General features: G+C 39.4%; 1 protein-coding gene across 3 annotated transcripts; it reads right to left on the bottom strand.

Annotated features, from left to right (window-relative positions):
- Positions 1 to 3,736: 3,736 nt before the first annotated feature.
- On the bottom strand, positions 3,737 to 18,373 carry LOC119916593 (sodium-dependent neutral amino acid transporter B(0)AT2-like). Of its 3 annotated transcripts, none has more exons than XM_038736651.1 (12): positions 18,221 to 18,373; positions 15,734 to 15,953; positions 14,871 to 15,028; positions 14,320 to 14,440; positions 14,038 to 14,213; positions 12,145 to 12,255; positions 11,808 to 12,049; positions 10,847 to 11,030; positions 10,556 to 10,757; positions 8,775 to 8,934; positions 8,456 to 8,618; positions 7,822 to 8,070 (listed from the first exon to the last, which is right to left on the bottom strand). In XM_038736651.1, exons 2-12 carry the CDS (start codon positions 15,951 to 15,953, stop codon positions 7,822 to 7,824), a joined length of 1,986 nt encoding a protein of 661 aa, XP_038592579.1. In that variant the 5' UTR covers positions 18,221 to 18,373. The 3 variants fall into 3 exon arrangements, with proteins under 3 accessions (XP_038592580.1, XP_038592579.1, XP_038592578.1); XM_038736650.1 differs by lacking the exon at positions 18,221 to 18,373 and adding an exon at positions 16,679 to 17,002; XM_038736652.1 differs by lacking the exon at positions 18,221 to 18,373 and having other exon boundaries at positions 3,737 to 8,070.
- Positions 18,374 to 18,667: the final 294 nt, after the last annotated feature.

The raw sequence follows: 18,667 nt of genomic DNA, 5'->3' as shown, positions 1-18,667 counted from the left end.
AGAGAGTTGGAGTATACACCGTCCGATCGCATATTGACAGAGTTCCCAGATGTTTGTAACACTGGAGGGGTGCAGGCTGCTCCCAGGACGCGGTAATAAGGACTGTAGATCCACAGTAAAATGCTATGTGTCTAGAGTAAAAGTAAAACAGAGCAATCTGATTTATGAAACGATTATCCAGGTTCTACTTTGCTGTGCGCGTCACTCAGCTATGCGCCCTGTGCGTCATACTAACATACCAACATAACGCATCAATACTGCAACCCAGCAGTGATTGAGGACACGTGATTTATGCCCAAATACCTAAATTTAAAAAATGTGGCAAATGGCAAGCTGATTTCTCTGGTTAGCTTTGCAGAATCTGGAGTGAAGCAAATTATGGATAACTGATATTTACTGCAAAAGCCTATATTAGAGATGGGCCATCTACTAGAGTTTAAAATATTGCATTGGGGTCATAAGTGTGTACATTCAATGTGTGAGTGTGTGCAGACTGACTCTATGGTTTGGAGTACTTTATTTTACTTTGTTTTTATGGAAAGTGGTGCACATGTAACTGTAAATAACAGGTGTAAATAATAAAATGAACAATGGCTGAATTCTGTTTAGCAGCTGACTGGATCACTGAACGGCTGATGGAATAGTGTCATTGACCTGTGCTTTTCCTATTATAACAAGTCAAAATGGCTGCTGTGAGGAAGGGCCTGTAGCTACATTCACATTATTACATTATTAATAAACCTTCACATTAGCTGGATATTTCCTCAACGTGTAACCTCACAGTCACAAGTTTTCACATCCACACCAGTGAGAGGGACGGGGAAGGCCTGAGTAATGAAGCAATGTTTTGGACATATATTGGAATAAATCAGTATATGAACTCTGTCAGAAACTGGGTGTATAAAAAACACTTCAACATTATTTTTGACAACATGGGCATCTGTCTCAAGAGGCACTGACACAGACTGTTTTTGGTCTGTGTCAGTGCAGTTTGATACTTTTTTTTTTTTTATAATACCTGAGTGTGTGACAAGCAAATGAGCATGACAACATTTCTTTCATCTCTGGACAGTTTATTTTTTCCAGGTATCATAGGCGACCACTGAAGGGATGGCTGTGGATGGTAAAGGTGCAAGAAAGATCTAATTTACTATAGCTGTACAAATTTACGGCACAATTCATACATATGGTTATGATGCAAAGGAGTTTAGGGCAGACTTGGTGGTGGTTATAGGCTGTGAAAGAGCGACATGTTAATGGTTAACAATGGTAACTGACAGATTTGGTGGTTTTAGCAGGTGTAGCTAGCAGTTAGCAGGACTGGTATATTATACCGCCAAATGTTGCTAAAAAGCCTGCCTGCAATTTTTTTTTCCTGATGTGTATAGATTATGGAAAACAACTTGCACATTCAAATAACAACTACTTCTTATTTACTGTCATTCAAAAGTCATCTGCTAACTAAGCATTCAATTTCAGATACAGCTCTTCTCCAGATCCTTCGCTGATATAGTTCTCAGGGATTGACGAGAAAGGAAGAGAGGAGGGAAAGGCATGGCAGAGGGAAGAGGGGACAGGCAGGGTGGCACAGAGATGATGGATGGAGTGTCCGAGAGCGAGCCATAACCAGCTTTCTGCACATCTACTGCACTGGAGCCAGCAGAGGCATGGAAAAACACAGGGGGAGGGTCCATGGGGTCTGTGGTTAAATCTGTGGGCAGAAATATAAGGCAGAAATTTGAACTTTTAGATATTTCCTGTAAAGTCGAAAGTTGTCTCACAAAATAGAGCATGACACCAATATACCCATAATCTATATTTAGCACACTGAAAATACACATTCGGTTTTGTATTTCTGCTTTTAAAGCAACACCATGCTACATCAATTATAAGTGTCAGCAAGCAGGAAGTGCTTCTGTACCAAGAAGTCACACAGCATGAGTAAACAGGACATAGCACGTTCATGTTTAATAATCCAGCCGGCCTTTGATGCTTTACAACAAATAATACCCAAGAGACAAGAGAGGAAGAAGATTGGATGTTGATGAGGGCAGTTGTCTCTGGATTTAAGTCTGCTGAAGAGGAGACGGTTTCTATTTCAATCTTTAGCCTCATTTTGTCACTCTGTGAGAAACAAGCTTGTTTGTAATAGTCAGTTTTATTTCATCTTTATTTCAGACATTTCTCTCAGTTGTAGTGTTGTTTTGTAGTGTAAGCAGATAAGATATGTGTATTTTTACTTATTCAAAAATTATATATGCACATGCAAAAGGCATGCCCATAAAGCTTACTGGCAGTCCCTGCAAAAAATTGCAATGTGGTACAGCTAAAGTGTCCTCAAGTGTTAGTCTGAAAGATGCTCAAACTCAATAACAATGTAATAAAATTCTATTCCTCTATTCCTCTACCTGAGTCATCGTTAAGCTGGGTGTGCAGGTACTGGTGTTTGTTGTAGAACTTGTTGTAGATACAGTACACTGCAGCCATCAGAGTGAAGGTTCCCATGGCCGCAGCAATGAACAGACCCACTTTGGCATTATCTTTGTCTAAATGGGCGTCTGTGGAGGCACAAACACATGACCAAAACCATCAAGAGTTTCACACACAAATCCTGTTCAGAATAAGGGAGAGTTAAGCTCTGAGTCTATGTAGAACATCTTGGTTATTCAGCCATGTGCTACCTTATGACATTAACATTTGGCAGTGTGGATATGAATGTTTGTTCCGCCGAACATTTCCTTGAACTACACTTACAAGTTTGCTTTGCATTTAAATGAGTGGTTTCCTCATTTCTGAGTAGCTCCCCGATGTGTGGTGGAGGAGGATGCGCTGCTGGGGCCTGATGAGCAGGAATCTCCTGTTCAGACCGCAGGGTGCTCTGGGAGTTGCTCAGTGGGAACACCAGCAGCAGGCAGAGAGCTGCCAGGCCCACCATGTGGGTCATCCTCTGGTACACCTACAAAATGAAGACATTTAACAGCAAAATATAATCAATGAAAAAATAAATATAATTTTTATGTGAAGGTTTTCTGCCGAGGTTTACTTATTTTGAAATTTTAGTATATACACATGTTTTCTCCTGGCTGCTAACAGAGCAGTTTAGGGAGTTTCAATGCTCACAAGTAGCTCAATTACAGTCAAAACAATATTTCAGTTACCGTTGTTTTTCCACACTACAGCTTGTTGTTCATAGTTATATTTACCCACTTGTATGTGGCAAACCTAACCTGGTCTTGCTCTAAAAAAGGCCTCTGGTACCATTTAATAAAGTCCTTATCCGACACACACACAAACACATTAACTGTTATACAAAGGCAAGTTTATACATTTTAAATCGATATTGTCTATTGTGTTTACCTGAGGTTGAAGCGAGGATGTCATGTTTCTCTTTGCCGGGTGTTGGTCCTGTCCTCTCTGCTGACTGAAGTGAGACTGCATCCAAGACAACTGGACTCCCCAGACACTTAATATTTCCACGGGGGACACCTGTGAGTTCTCTTCCACACAAGGATACAAGTGTAGAAAATGGCTCACACAAGTACTATGTTACGACAGACAAAACAGTCTTACAAAGGAACAAACCAAATGAATGTGACAGAAAATTCTTCCGTGCTGGAGGCTTTCCTTTATTAAGTTCTGCTCTGGCACAGTGTTTTTTAAGCTTTTAACATTTGGACCTTGAATTTGTAGTTTGAGCAGAAATCATAATAAAAAAGTAGAGAGAGGATAGTGGGTGTTTGCTCATAACCAGTGAAACCAATGTTTTTATTTAGGTCTTTTAAAAGACAAATGATGTGATATTACAGAAAGATCCATCTTATACAAAAAAGACAAACCAAATAAGAACTTAAATGTGTTTGCAGAGGTCACACAACCTACTGTATGTAACATGATGGCGTTCAGCAAAGAAAAACTCTGACATCAGTGCAACAGAGCTCCCTGCTGACACATAAATGTACTGCTTAAATCTCATGCAACTGGCTTACACATCTATTATGCAAAAACAAAGAACAACTATAGCATAAGATGTAGAATTACAAACATTTTTTTAAAATTGAAATATGAACAATAACAGAATACAGTGTCCTGACAGTCTCTCAACAAAGCTTGTGAAATTCATGTTGTATATATATCTAGGTATGCCTTTTGTTTTAGATTTGTACATAATTCATTAAATTTTACTCTACTCGTTATTCTCCGGCGTTAATGAACAGTCTGGAAATAGAGATCTACATTGTCTTGCTAGTCACCATAACAGTCTGGTATTTGATCCTTTGACCTGGCTGGTTTTGAAACACTGTAGGGCGGAATGTCCCTTGACCATAATCTGCACTTCCTGGCAAGGAAACGGCTCAAGGACTGATAAATATGAAGCAAATACAAGGACATACTAACTGTTCACTGTGGCAAGCAGTCATAACGCAGGTCCTGATAGCCTTGAACAACAGGTTTCAGGCCACCTGCGCTTATTCTATAAACACGAGCTGTTAGATGTCTATAGAAACATTAAGACACAAACTGATATCTACATACAGGGAGTTAGAGCTGGGAAGAAACAGGCAGAATATGTTCATACAATCACAGACCAGTAAGAAAAGCAGATCATTGCTCATGCCACTACATGTTGTCTTCGTATACAGCTGTTTACCCTGGTAGAAGTCTGGACATCTACCAGCTTCAGCTTTCCCAGTCATATAATGGTGCAAATGGACAACAGCACAAAACTGGCAGCCTCTCTGTGCTTTTACATAAGTGATGTAGCCACCAAATGCTTCAGTGTGGACGCTCTGTGACAAATACTAGAAAACTGAGTGTAAAGTAAATAACGGAAAGAAAACGGCATTATCTGAGGGAGTAGTTGCCTGAGCTGTGTCAACTGAATATGAATGACATTCAATCTGTATCTGACTAAATACATTTGTTACTTCTTGACAGCATAGAAGGTGTTGAATTGACCTCATACATCCAATGTTATAGCACATGTGGATCAAATTTCTGTGTCTCATTGTCACTTGCCCACTAAATACCTGCTTAATTTCTGCTTTAGAGCTGGCCTCATTAAAAATTTACCAACAACTGTCATGCATGCAAAACACTGAAGTGATACAACAATCACCAGCCAGCTATACTGTACATACCATGCAATGTTATATGACAGATGAGAAGATACAACAAATAACAATATATAGCATTTAACAAATTTATACTGGAAGGTAGGATGGAGGAAAAGGCTTCAGTTGTACTTGCACTCTCATTCATTCTTACAAAATAAAGTTTGTATTCAGATGTGCATTCAGTGTCCCTTTTTCTAAAGAAAATGCACTCTCAATATCACTTTCTGAAAATGTAAATATAGAAAACTATAAAACAAGTCAATATTTAATACCTTGTTGGATGAAGGTCCAAGCAATGTTCCAAATTGAAAGTTTATGCTATATTTCAAGCATGATTTCATTACTACTGTAGTGCTGAAAGAAAATTTAATGAAATAGCAAAAATATATTACATTGCAAAAGCATTATATTACATTTTCCACAACATCCACTGCATACACTCGTACAGACTACATATACTAAAAACTGAATCTGACAAAATAAATGTATTTTTAAAATGATAAACTTGCTAAGTGCTTTTATTCTTTTATTCAATCAGCCTCATCAAATCTGAAGGCTGTGTTTGGAATCGCATACTAACCGCAGACTGTTCGATACGAACGTACTATTCATACTCAGTATGATGTCAAATTAAGCATGTAGTGTGTTCTAACTGCACAGCAGGTGGATTTGTGTACATGAGAAATACCCGGATGTATTCTAAATTAGCAAGAAAGTATGTGTTGTGAGTTTACTGAACATACAAAGCTGCCCCAAAATGTATTGCCTTTCTTTAGACTGTGTAACAGTCTGCTGGCAACTAAATTGTTCATTTAGAAGGCAGTACATTCTGAGTGAGTGCGTAGTAGGCAGTATGTTAGCCACTGGGACCGGCACAGTATGTGTTTTCAAACACAGCCTTAGTTTTATTCAATTAATATTCAACAGCATTCACAGTCAATTCATGTAGATAATAACCCACTGAAAATGTAAAAAAAAACTACACCTTTAATTTCAGGAAAATGGCAACTAATTATCAAGCAGTTAAGTCTAAAAAAACATTATTTTACAATATAAACACCTTAATTACATCACATACTGCACCTTAATCTGAAATAAAGAGTACTTTGAGTGATACTTTGTCTAGCCTGTTAAACAACTAGTCTCCTCCTAAACCCAATTTTTAAAAAAAACTAAACAACATGACAGGATGATGGAAACTTGCACATTCAGTACGCGATCATATTTTTTTACCAATAAAAAGAAAAATGGTGTGTGAAAATAATCACTGTAAAACAGAGCCAAAAGATGAATGCTCAAATAGTGTACACAGCTGTTGGGAGTTCAGGTTGGTTTGACCAGAGCATGTAAACATATATGCATGAATAATGTAGCTACACAATGTACCTGCAAAACATCCAGTAATATTAAACTGAAGAAGTAAGACAGCGACCTATGACTCAGGTGTTTTTAGACCTGCAAACATGGTTAGATGGCTTCTGTGTAGTGAATGAAATTAATACTGAACCCAAAAGCTGTACCTAATTCAACATACTTGAATCTCTCTTGATGTAACAGTCTCACAATGCCATCATTTCCCTGTTTTAACTCAGGCTCAGTTTTTTTTGTTGTAACTCAAATCCTAACTCACAATCTAAAACAATTTTCATAACATTTTTTTAATTTACTGTGCTGTAAAAACTAAGTTAAGAGTTCATTATTAAGGTAAAAAGACATGTTAAGAGACTCTGAACAGTGGCCAGCTGTAATTCTGTCCTCAACAAAACAGAAGTAAAAAGTTGATGGTTTTGAATAACTGGAAATTATGAGGTGCATCTCACACGAGCATGCTTTTATAAAAGTGGAAAAAGACCAATAAAAACGTAGGATATTTTACCAAAAATGGACAAGTGAACTATTCATACAAACCTAGAATTACCACCCTGCAGTTGGATGCCTCTGCCAACCGGTCATGTTGCAGTTTACATCCTCGCTCAGGATGATCTCAATAAGCTGGCATGCTCAAATACCTTGTTTGCATTCACGTGATTCCAATGACGCTCAATGGTCCGAATGAGACAGGAAGTGAAAGGCAGAAGGGACCAGATGAAAGAATGCCCCTGCTCTGCTAGTTATTGTTTACTCATTGTGTCGTCCCAGTCAACATGTGTGCAACATCTGGAATCTACCGGTTCATTACCAAAAAATGGACGGGGAGGTGAAACATGGTCATCAATTCTTGAGTTTTGGCCAAAAATGCATTTTGTGAGTCACATGACAACAATTGGCAACCAAATTTTAATCAGTTCATCCTTCAGTCCAAGCAGACGGACAGACAACTCGAAAGCATAATGCCTCCAACGATGTCTGTAGCTTGTACTGAAAACTAAGGAATATTGTTTTTGGTTCATTTGGACAACAACTCTGTAACAATCAATCAGTTGCTGGAAATTCTACCTTTTAGTTACCACACAGCAATAAATTATTTGTTCCATATTTTCCATATTATGCACTTTTTAAAAGTTGTACTTGTTGGAACAGTAGATATGTTTGGATATGTTTGGACTTAATTTAAGTAAAAAGAATAAAAACTATATTAAGCACACATTTCAACTTCTCTCTGTGCTACAGCTGCACTAAAAGCTGACAGATAATCGTACTGTGCATGGCACAGTGACATTTTGAGTCCATATTGTCATTTCCCACTGTGTAACATCATGTCCAATGTTTAGGAAGAGGAAGCAGCGGCCCCGCTCCTTTGGCCCAGCTCTGACATGTCAGTCATTAAGGTTTCACACCTGTCATCAGTGTTAACAATACTGTACTGACCAATCTCTGTTTCTCTCTGTGTTTGCTGTAGTCTGTCCTGCAGAACAGCGTGGATCAAGGCCACTGGGACTGGCATCATGGCAAATATAATCAGTATAGCCAAAACAGCCAGAGCCCAGCCAGGGTACTCGAGGTGCTCCTCAGAAGCCTGAAAAACAGGAATCACATCAGTCACTCAAGAACTTAAACACCCAGAACTTATAAATACTAGAAAAACATTCTGTGTGAATGGAGAAAAATTCACCACCAATTATCTCCTTCAAGTAGTGAAGTAGGTGTGGAGCGAGAAAGAACCAGCTTGCTTTACCATTTGCTTTTTTTGGTAAAAGAGCTGTTTGTCTTACTCAAGATGAAATATTTATTTTGGCTGCACTTCATATTTCTGTTTATGTTTAATATGGCTGAGAATATTGTTTTCAGATTCTATTGTAGTGAACAAACTTTGCCAACAAAAACATTCATGCCCAAGGCCATCTCAAATAGCTGTTTTTTCTCCCAGCATTAACACGTCAAGGGTGTTTTTTTTACCTTACCTTCTCTTGGTTCCATGCCATATAAGTAGGGCGTGTGATAAACATGCGAATGATGGTGGCACCCAGCAGTCCCAGCATCGCAAGAAGGCAGATGTATTTCCACAGGTACTTGTAAATCACACTGGGACGCCAGCCCAGCATTGCCTCAATGTCGTCCAGGAACCTTCAGAAACAGAGTGGTAATCCTTCAGAAATTACACATTTTTGAGACAAACACTGATAAGACTCTATCAGAACTAAAATAATTAGGTGAATTCTACATGGAATTTAAGATTGCAAAACTGAAGACCGTTACCCATAGTCTGGAAATAACTCTCACCTGTCAGCTCCATACAGCCAGGACACACTAAAGGTCTCAAAAACCACCACAATGATGAGGGGCAGAGTGGCAGAGTAATCATCAAACATCATCACAAAGTAGTTCCCACAACGCTGGGTGAAGAGCAGGCCAATTAGAAAGCCAATGATGCAGCTGAAAACTGCAACGATATAAAAACAGAACAGACATGTTAGGATAAGACCACTTCTTTACAGAGAGCATATGCAATAAAGCACTGTGTAGTAAATATTTGTGGAGAATAATTTTGGCAAGTAAATTTACTAATTTTGCTCCCTCTCTGCTTGAAGGTGTCAGTCAAATGACCTGATGGATTGTTGGGTTGGCAGGAAATCCTGTTTAGACTCAGGTCCATGACACATGACAAAACACTGACCAGAGTGAGATTCATGCCAGAGGGGTAGTTAGGTTAGACTTTACTGTCCAACAGCACTTAATGGACAACACAAAATTGACAGTGACATTTTGATAATGACAATGTTGTTTAGAGTACTGTGCAGAATGCTGTTAAGCCATTTCTCTTTAATTCAAAACTTAAAGGGGGATTATGGAGTTTTCAGCGGCCACTGGCGATGCGGTTTTAAGATTGCAACCAGATGTGGGCTCTTAGGCGTGCTCGCTTGAACTCATGAGCGAGCATAATCCCAAACCCAACCGCTTTCATACAGAAATTCTTCAATAATCACGGAATCGTGGCTTTTCTCCAGACATATTCAGGCTATTTTAGTTCAATGTTCCTGGGTCAGAGGCAGATCAACAGATCTCCGTACCTTTCATTCAGCGCAGCAAGACACCGGCATATTGGCACAATACGCCCCGTAAAAAGGCAGTGTGACAGTGGCTATAGACAGACAGGGAGACAGCTTCCCACAACATGCTGGAAACTCAGGTAAACTCCCACAGCAAAGTTACAGTAATATTTTTATCAGCTGCAGGTTGAACTAATCCATGCTTACATGATAATGTTACATTTACTGCATTTAGCTGAAGTGGTACATCGTCGTTAGCTCGCCTGTCTGCTTTTCAGTAACTAACTTTACTATCTGTGTATCTTTCACCGGAGGCTCAGCAGTGTGAGCACAGCTAACCTATATATATTGGATGATAACAAAACGGTTAGTGAGCTGGACTACATATTACAAATGAGACTGTTGCCACACTTTCTAACAGTTAGACCACATTACTGTAATGTTAGTAAGTTAGATGGGTATTCCTTTGTTTTGTTGTTCTGCGCCGTTTTGTTGCAGTATTGTATATTATGTGGATCATCTTAGTTACAGCGACTGAGACTGTGGAGAAGCTGTGTACCTGAGTATCGGTAAAACGACAATAAATCTATATTGAACAATACAAAGCAAACAACGGCAGGTACGAGCTAAATGTTTTGTCATTCTTATTAACAGAGAAAAGAAGACGATTATGAATAGATAACGCCCAGCTTGTAGCCTATCTAGCATTACCAGTCAGCGACACAGTTGAGGTACACAGCGTGTGCTTGGGGGCAGAACATTATCGTTCATCAGTGTGGATGCGCACACATCATTATTATTAAAGTTCTTGGTGCAGACAGCCCTTTAGAATGAAGACTAAGCCATGATTAACTAAAATACTTTCGTTAATTAGAATTTGCTGGATGTGTCTAATAAATTAATTGCAGAATCAAGATTTTATAGCATCTTTTCACAAACATAGCTAGCCAACTATCCTGAGTCATGTCTGTAATGTGATATTGAAGCTTGCATAGAGGTAAAACAGGTGTTTACTTGTGAGCTTGATCTTGTTGTTGGCCAGAGTTTTGAAGCGGTCGGTGAGTGGGGCGAGGATGCCCTCCATAGTGCCAAACATGGTGCTGAGTCCTAAGTTGAGCAGCATGAGGAAGAAGAGTGCTGACCAGAAGGGGCTTGCAGGCAGTAGTGACATGGCCTCTGTGAAGGCAATAAAAGCTAGGCCTGTGCCCTCTACACCCTGAACACAAGAGGGGCAGCTTTAGTTTTTGATGAACAGCACATACAATACAAAAACAAAATCCCCTTGAGCAAATTGACAATCTTTACCTTCTGCATCTCTTTTTCCAGGTCACACTCTGTTAAATTGCCAGGGACCTTATTTCCGTACTGTTTAAACCAGGCACTGTAGTCCTCTATAGCCACAGAACTGGGATCAGAATAGTTGAAGCCTGGCAACATGTTCGTGTCAACATAACCCATGCGAAGCTGCTCTGTTAACTCCTTCACATTACTAAAAAAAAGGAGACAAAAGAAAATTTAATTATACCCATAAAGGGGATGTACCATAGTCTGTACCAAGCCATAATGTACACTGAACAAAATTATAAATGCAACACTTTTGTTTTTGCCCCCATTCATCATGAGCTGAACTCAAAAAATAAAAGATAAAAGATAAAAACCAAGATAAAAACATCCCAGTTCTTGCATGGCCAGCATACTCACCGGACACGTAACCCATTGAGCATGTTTGGGACGATCTGAATCGGCGTATATGACAGCGGTGTCCAGGTCCAGCGAATATCCAGCAACTTTGCACAGCCATTGAAGAGGAGTGGACCAACATTCTACAGGCCACAATCAACATCAACTCAATGCAAAGGACATGTGTTGCACTGCCTAAGGCAAAAGGTGGTCATACCAGATACTGACTGGTTTCTGGACCCCTCCAATACAGTGAAACTGCACCTTTTCGTGTGGCCTTTTATTGTGACCAGCCTCAGGCACACCTGTGCAATACCCATTCTGTCTGATCAGCATCTTGATATGCCACATCTGTGAGGTGGATGGATTATCTCGGCAAAGGAGAAGTGCTCACTAACACAGATTTTGAAATGTTTGTGAACAATATTTGAGAGAAATAGGCCTTTTATGTACATAGAGAAAGTCTTAGATCTTTGAGTTCAGCTCATGATGAATGGGGGCAAAAACAAGTGTTGCGCTTATAATTTTGTTCAGTGTAGTATGGGTCTTTTAATGCACAACTCAATGATTATCCTCTAAAACATACCTGGCTACACATTCTACAACCTTTCCTTTGGCATGGAAGCCGAGCACAGCAAACACCACTAGAGTGGCCAGCACAGATGTGAAGAAGTTTATAGCAGAGACAGTGAAGGCATCACGGTGGCAGTTGTTGTTCTTGGGATTGTAGGAGGAGTAGGCGATAATGGACCCAAAGCCAAGACCCAAGGCAAAGAAGACCTGTGTGGCTGCCTGCCGCCACACCTGCACATCTGCCCAAATTTCTAGCTAGAAATTAATGGAGGGAACAACAGGTGCGTCAGGGAAATACTCATATCTGCCTCTCTTCTCTACACTCAGCCAGACATTTTATCTGTGGATACCTTGGGGTAGAACATGTAGGAGATTCCCTCTAAGGCCCCATCCAGCAGGAGTCCTCGGACAAGGAAGCAGAACAGAACCACGTAGGGGAAGATGGAGGAGAAATACATCACCTAGGAAGTGAGAAAAAATAATTACATTAACAAGTAAATCTAGACAGCTAACAGTTATATGTGCCTGTGTGCATACAAATTTCCATGTTTTTCATGGTAAGCTGTGCACCAACAGACTCGTTTCCTTAAATTACTTAGTTACATTCCACATGCTAATAGTGTTTTTTAGTTAGTACCCTGCTGAATCATACTAAGTTTGTAACAACCCATTTTCCCTACAGAGATAACTGACCTTTAGGCCCCATCCACACTACTCCATTTTAGTTTCCAAACGGAGAGTTAAAACGAATAGGATCCAAACCAGCGTTTTAGCTGCATATCAGAGTTGATCTCCGTCTACATTAAAACGACTGAAAACACACATCTATTGGCCGTTCAGGTACACTGGGCATGCGCGTGCCGGTGTAAACATGAAGCAGATGGTCTATTCCGTAGTTACAGAAGATTTGGTGAAAGAATAAAGAAATGCAGACGAAGAATCAGACCAGATTTTTTTTGCATGCACATATAAGGAGCTGGGACTGTTACTGAATGTGACACAGGAAGTGTGGCGGCGGAAAACAGACTAGGAGTCGTTGCACAGTACATGCAGTACCCTACAAGTGTAGGCAGATAGGTCTAAGTGTTATTTGCACGGTACAGAATATTTAAAAAAAAATACCGACTGAAAAACTCTGTCAGTAGCATCGTGTTTCTGCTTTGCATGACTTATAAGACCCAATCAGAGAGCCGAGCGTGAACGACTGCGTCATCGTTTCTAAAATCCTCCGTTTTTGCCCGTCTTCACAAAAATGCCCTCCGGAGTTTCGAAACGCAAAACGGGGTCGGCAGCGTTTCCAAACTTCTCCGTTTTAGCTGTTTTAGTCTGGATGGGAGGTGCAAATGTAGCAAAAGGTCTCCATTTTTATTGGAAAATGCAGTAGTGTGGATGGGGCCTTAATCTAATCTGAAGTGTAAAGCTTGCTGCTTTTTAGAGACTGAACATATGGCCCTTGTAATCGAGATGCCAGGTGCTTAAGTCAGTAGTAGCATGAAACACCTGAAACAGTATGTTTGCTCTACACATGCCTGGCAACACTAATGCCATCTTGAGAGAGCTTTGCTGTTCATTATAATTTACAGCTCTACTGAGACTGAATGGGCCGATATGTGTTACAGTAAACAAACACAGTATTAAAAACATTTACAAAACTCCCAGTACTTCAACACAAAATGTGGATTTTGCCATTTGAAGTGGGTCAACACCTAAGCCAGACATTCCAGAGACGCCATCACTCAAAGCAAACCCCAAAATCTAAGCCCAACACATGACTGGGATTTGACCAAACTGAGAATGTCAAAACAATGTAGCACATTTTTGTTATTTAATGCTCAGCCATCCATTCTGCAGTGGTAATGAAAATTAACTTATATCTCCAGGTGTATTAAAAAAATATATATTGTGTTTAGTAACCAAAACAATTAACATTTTTCTTAGCAATATCACATGACACATTTTCCTAGTGCAACTTGAAATGCATAAACAAGTTCATCCTGCAGATATGAACCATCTGACTCCTACATGCATATCTTAATGCAGATAAACAGCCATTCAGCCATTTAATCTGTGATGTTTGAAGTAGAAACTCATCAGTAAGTAACTGACTGGAAAATGTTTCAAGTCCAGTAGTTGCATTGTTTACAGCTCCTGTTTATCACAACAACACTACCAAAGTGCTGCTAAACACAAGCAAAAAATACAAATTTTTGAAAGCCAGGTGCCACAACAGATCACACATGTACCTTGACGGAGGACTTGATACCCTTGAACATTCCCAGGCACACAATGGTCCAGGCTGCCAGCAGACAGCAGGTAATGTAAGGGTTGAAAGAGCCTGTCTCATCTATAGAGTCTGTGATATCCAAAGCTTGGCGGTACCAGAAATACGATGTGGGGGAGCTCTTTTTGCATTCTTTCACTGGTGTAAAGAGAAAAAAATTTGATCAAGAGACACAGCTAATACATTTACAATGTAGTTACTGCTCGTGTCTTGTCAGTTTTTAACCTTAATACTCTGTGTTTACCTGTTACATTTCCCAGTGTTGGACAATGTTCCCAAGGTAAAGGGTACTGGAACGAGTTCCCAAGATAGAAAAGACTCCATGCAAGGATCACGTTGTAGTAGAGAGCCACAAAAAAACAAACCTGAGGACATTTGAGAACAAGATTATCACATTCATATGAAAATGATGCTATGTTTTAAAAGGGCAAATACTGTTTACCATCTGTCAAAAAATGTGAACAAAAAAGTAGGTACATGGTTACAGTGCTTCTCTCAGCAGTTGATGCTAATACTCAAGAGATAAAAAGAGAAAGACACCACATGCCTTGACAGCTGTAGCAAGAAAGTAACAGCCTTCCCGTTTGCAGTTACTTCCTCGTAACTGTTTTGTAATTTGAACTACAAGTACACCTGATCACATCATAACAGCACTAGGACAGTGCTTTTATTGACTGTGGTAAAAACAGAAAAAGTATTGACTGAAGCAGAAGTGTACAACACAAGCAACATCATATACTGAACAATCAAAAAGTATTAGAAGGTGGATCAATAAATTAACAACCAGTTTCTTACTACACAGCTGGAGTAGCCAATCCCTGCGAGCTTGGGGGAGATGTACTTCCACACTCCAATGCTGCCCTGTCGGATGGCCTGACCGGCTGCCAGCTCCAGGAAGAACAAGGGTATGCCCACAACCAGCATCAGCAGCACATACAGGAAGAGAAAAGCTCCTGAAGAGAAGAAGTGACCAGCATTTGGTTGGCAAACAGCACCACAATTTCATACTCTGAACAAAAATTATTCAAAAGGAGAAGCAGATGTTTGTGCCACGTGAGCAGAATTTTGAACCATTCAAATTACTTCCACCTGCAACACAACATTCTTCTGAAAATACACCTAATCCACCCTTCAGGGTAAATACGGCACATGAAGCTCTTTCGGGTCAATGGTTTCATAAGCCGCCATTTTAAGAAAAACCGACAGCAGTATTGAAAGTACAAAACTTGTTTAAAAAGTTGATTACATTGGTGTAACGGTGTCTGTATTTTCTGGTACAGTTTATACTGTTTTCCCAGGCGACAGATAGAAACCAGATGTTGGCACATCAGATTTCAGGGCAGCAGAATTTAGTTAATTTTTTTACAGAAAGAAGAAGAAGAAGAAGAAGAAGAAGAAGAAGAAGAAGAAGAAGAAGAAGAAGAAATAATACTTTATTTTTCCCTTTCAGTACATTAATTTTCATTCATTGATTGATCTCCCGTATGGGAAATTCAAAAAGGATAGTTTATACTGTGTGTATAAACATTATGGTTAAGCCCAATAATAATATTCTCTCTTTCATCACATACTTGTCCTGTGATGACGATGCTGACTACCCACTCTGAGTTTGGTGTAATACTGTATATATAATGTATAGTATACTGTATTGCACTCACCTCCTCCATTTTGATGGCACAAATATGGAAACCTCCAGACGTTGCCGAGCCCAACACTGAATCCCACCTGAGCCAAAAAATACTCTATTTTACTGTTCCATCCTGCTCGAGCGGCAGGCTCAGGGAAGCCCTGCTGGCTCTCCTCACCAGCATAGCCATTGATCTCTGGCTCCAAGGTTCCTATATTGTCATCGTCAGTTGGCAAAGGCTGCTTCTCCATCTAAGACAGTAGGGGACAAAAGAAAGAAAGGACAGAAACGGGTCAAGATGCAAAGTAACACGTAACCACTATATTGATGAAGTAAGACTGTGATGGTCCATGATGGTCGACATAATTATTCTTTTTTATTATTATTAATATCATTATCAGTTACAATGAATGAATACAGAAGGGTAAACTAGAGGTTACATTCTGTAAAATAATACAAAATAAAATCAACAAATGAATAGAGTTGTTTTATTATCAATAAAGATAAAATACAACTTTATTGATCTCTGGGGGAGATTCACAAGCTACATGGCAGTATATAAAATAATTAAAATGATCCCCACCTCTACCAAGTGCAGCAAAAAAGTGATGAACACATTAATGCATCCAATAATATAATTTAGGCTACAACATTCTGCAAAATTAGTACGTGGTACTTTAAGTACATTTTAATGCTAATATTTATGTACTTTTACAGCTAGCTACCCCACAGGTGGTTAGTTACACAGTAATAGTATTAGTACACTAATTGTAAGCTTTTATAATCCAGGCTTAATAATACACTCCCTGTGTTCAGTAAACAAACCTCCTCACAACATGAGTTAGAGCACTTAGATCCTAACGAATGTTCATATCCTCTTATTATTAAGAAATAAAGCCAGTAGTCTTGACCAACTCTTTGTCTGGACTCACTGTAAACACACAGAAAACGGACACTTACGATAAACCACACTGACCTGGTAACCAGCTAATGTCGCCAAAGAGAAGAAGAAGAAACACTGGAGTTAGCAGCAAACTGAGAATGTCGACAATATTTTATTCTCCGTTGTTCAAAGGAGGAAACAGCCACGTGTGGCTGTGGTTTGTTGCCTGAACGCAGCGCGAGCCAGGTTAATCTTCGGTTTCCACCTATCAATTTAAATGTAACATACCAGAAATAATACTACTACTTTGGTGCCGATGTTAAACTATACAAAAAGGTACAAAAAAGATTCACATGCAGGCAATAATGGGCATTGTGTCACCACCCGCGTAATCTCGCGGTTTATTGGTGTAGATGTGGGCTTGTTTCTTCCGCGCATTTCAAAGAACACTCCACCCACAATGTTCAAACGTTAAAGAGCTGTCCGAAATGTGAACACCGTTGTTAGCACGGACACAAACCTGGAGTAATACGTCACGGAGACAACTGCAGAGACGTTTACCTATTAATCTGTCTGCTGTTTTTCTAATGAACTGTGAACAAAATGATAGGCCCTATCACATACAGATATCCGTCGGTGTTTCCAGAACCCAAATGGGGATATTCAAAAACCTTGTTTTGCTCTACAAACAATCCAAACCCCAACAAAATAGGCTATACATTTACAGCAAACCAGCAAATCATCACAACTGAAAAGCTGAAACTATTCAATGCAGCCTACTGCTTTTAAAAAGTAGCCTGCAGTAGCCTATTTATGTAGTTACAGTAGGCTACTCACATAAATGTACTAGTTACCTTGCACCACTGCAGTCATTTTGTAATTAAGGATTGTGGGTGCTGTTAAAATTTTAGAATACACCCAACTGGACACATATTTGCAGCTTTCAGCTAAAATTAAAGGTTCCCACACACACAAGGAGCCATGAACGCACCTTCAACACCTACAAAGGATTTTATTTCCTAACACGTGTGACTGTTTCATTCACGGTAGATTTTAATTGACAACCCCATGTAATTGACAATTGCTTAGCCTTTTAAATAGGAAGGTTAAGAAATAAAAGGAATAAAGTTGAATAATTTGATCTCCTCTGGTCCACATTTCTAGATTGTCAAACATAACACGTGGCAAACACCTTCTCACCTGAGACCGTTTCAGTTTTTGTTTCAGTTATTGTTTCTTACTATCAGATATTCTTTCCCTGATTTAGTACAGTTTAGTTTATGAAAATATAAAGAAAGGGTAGGCTGATGCAATACTCTGTCTAGTCATCAAGCAGTACGGTTTTTAGTTGTTTTTTTGTTTTTTTTTCGCTCTGTAACAGCGATCATGCTCAGATCCTGCAAAATCTAAAACTCCTTTTTGTCTTTAAAGTCATTAGTCCAACAGGATTCACTGCAGTTCTGGAAAGCACCACATCAAACATCACACACACATACACGCGCGCGCGCTTTGTGCCACGTATTCTTGTTTTGGAGTCAAATCAAACACTCACCTATACGGTCAACTTATAATTAACAGTGTAGTGTATTCGCTTGCAAATAACGACATGTATTTATTAATAACTGATTAGCCTACCTCGTGGTATCAAATAGCAGAGATCCTTTACAAAAAAAGAGTATCCAAATGTCCTTAGACCAAAGTCAAGTAATTCGCTTGCAGCCACTTTACCAGACTCCGCCTATCTTCTCTGTGGATGACATGGTAACTTGTCAACCTTCAGTTGAGGACTGTTATGAAATGTGACACCCCACTTTCCCATTTTCCAACCTATGCATGATGCCCCCCACCCCCAACCTTGTGTGTGTGTGTGTGTGTGTGTGTGTGTGTGTGTGTGTACTATGTTATTATTTCAAAGATGCTTTGAAATTGCAACTATCAGTAACTTGCAGGAATCTGCAAATCTTGTATTTATATTTTCTGATGTTATTTTGCTTGCTTCAAGTGGTCAAGTTTAAATATATTGAGTCAACAAGTACTGGAATCAGACTATAAAAATATAACTAACATAACTAAGCCTTTACA

The sequence above is a fragment of the Micropterus salmoides genome, unplaced genomic scaffold (assembly GCF_014851395.1).
Source record: "Micropterus salmoides isolate LMB-PRFRI ecotype aquatic unplaced genomic scaffold, ASM1485139v1 Ms_hic_scaffold_21, whole genome shotgun sequence".
NCBI classification, from domain to species: Eukaryota; Metazoa; Chordata; class Actinopteri; order Centrarchiformes; family Centrarchidae; genus Micropterus; species Micropterus salmoides.
Note: the sequence above shows the minus strand (reverse complement) of the source record. Positions and strands in the feature narration are given on the sequence as shown.

Coding starts and splice junctions, on each gene's coding strand:
- LOC119916593 (XM_038736651.1), bottom strand. CDS start 15,953: ATGGAGAAGCAGCCTTTGCCAACTGACGATGACAATATAGGAACCTTG. Junction 15,029..15,733: donor GTGCCATCAAAATGGAGGAG/GTGAGTGCAATA, acceptor TCTTCTCTTCAG/GAGCTTTTCTCTTCCTGTAT. Junction 8,071..8,455: donor TGGCATGGAACCAAGAGAAG/GTAAGGTAAAAA, acceptor CCTGTTTTTCAG/GCTTCTGAGGAGCACCTCGA.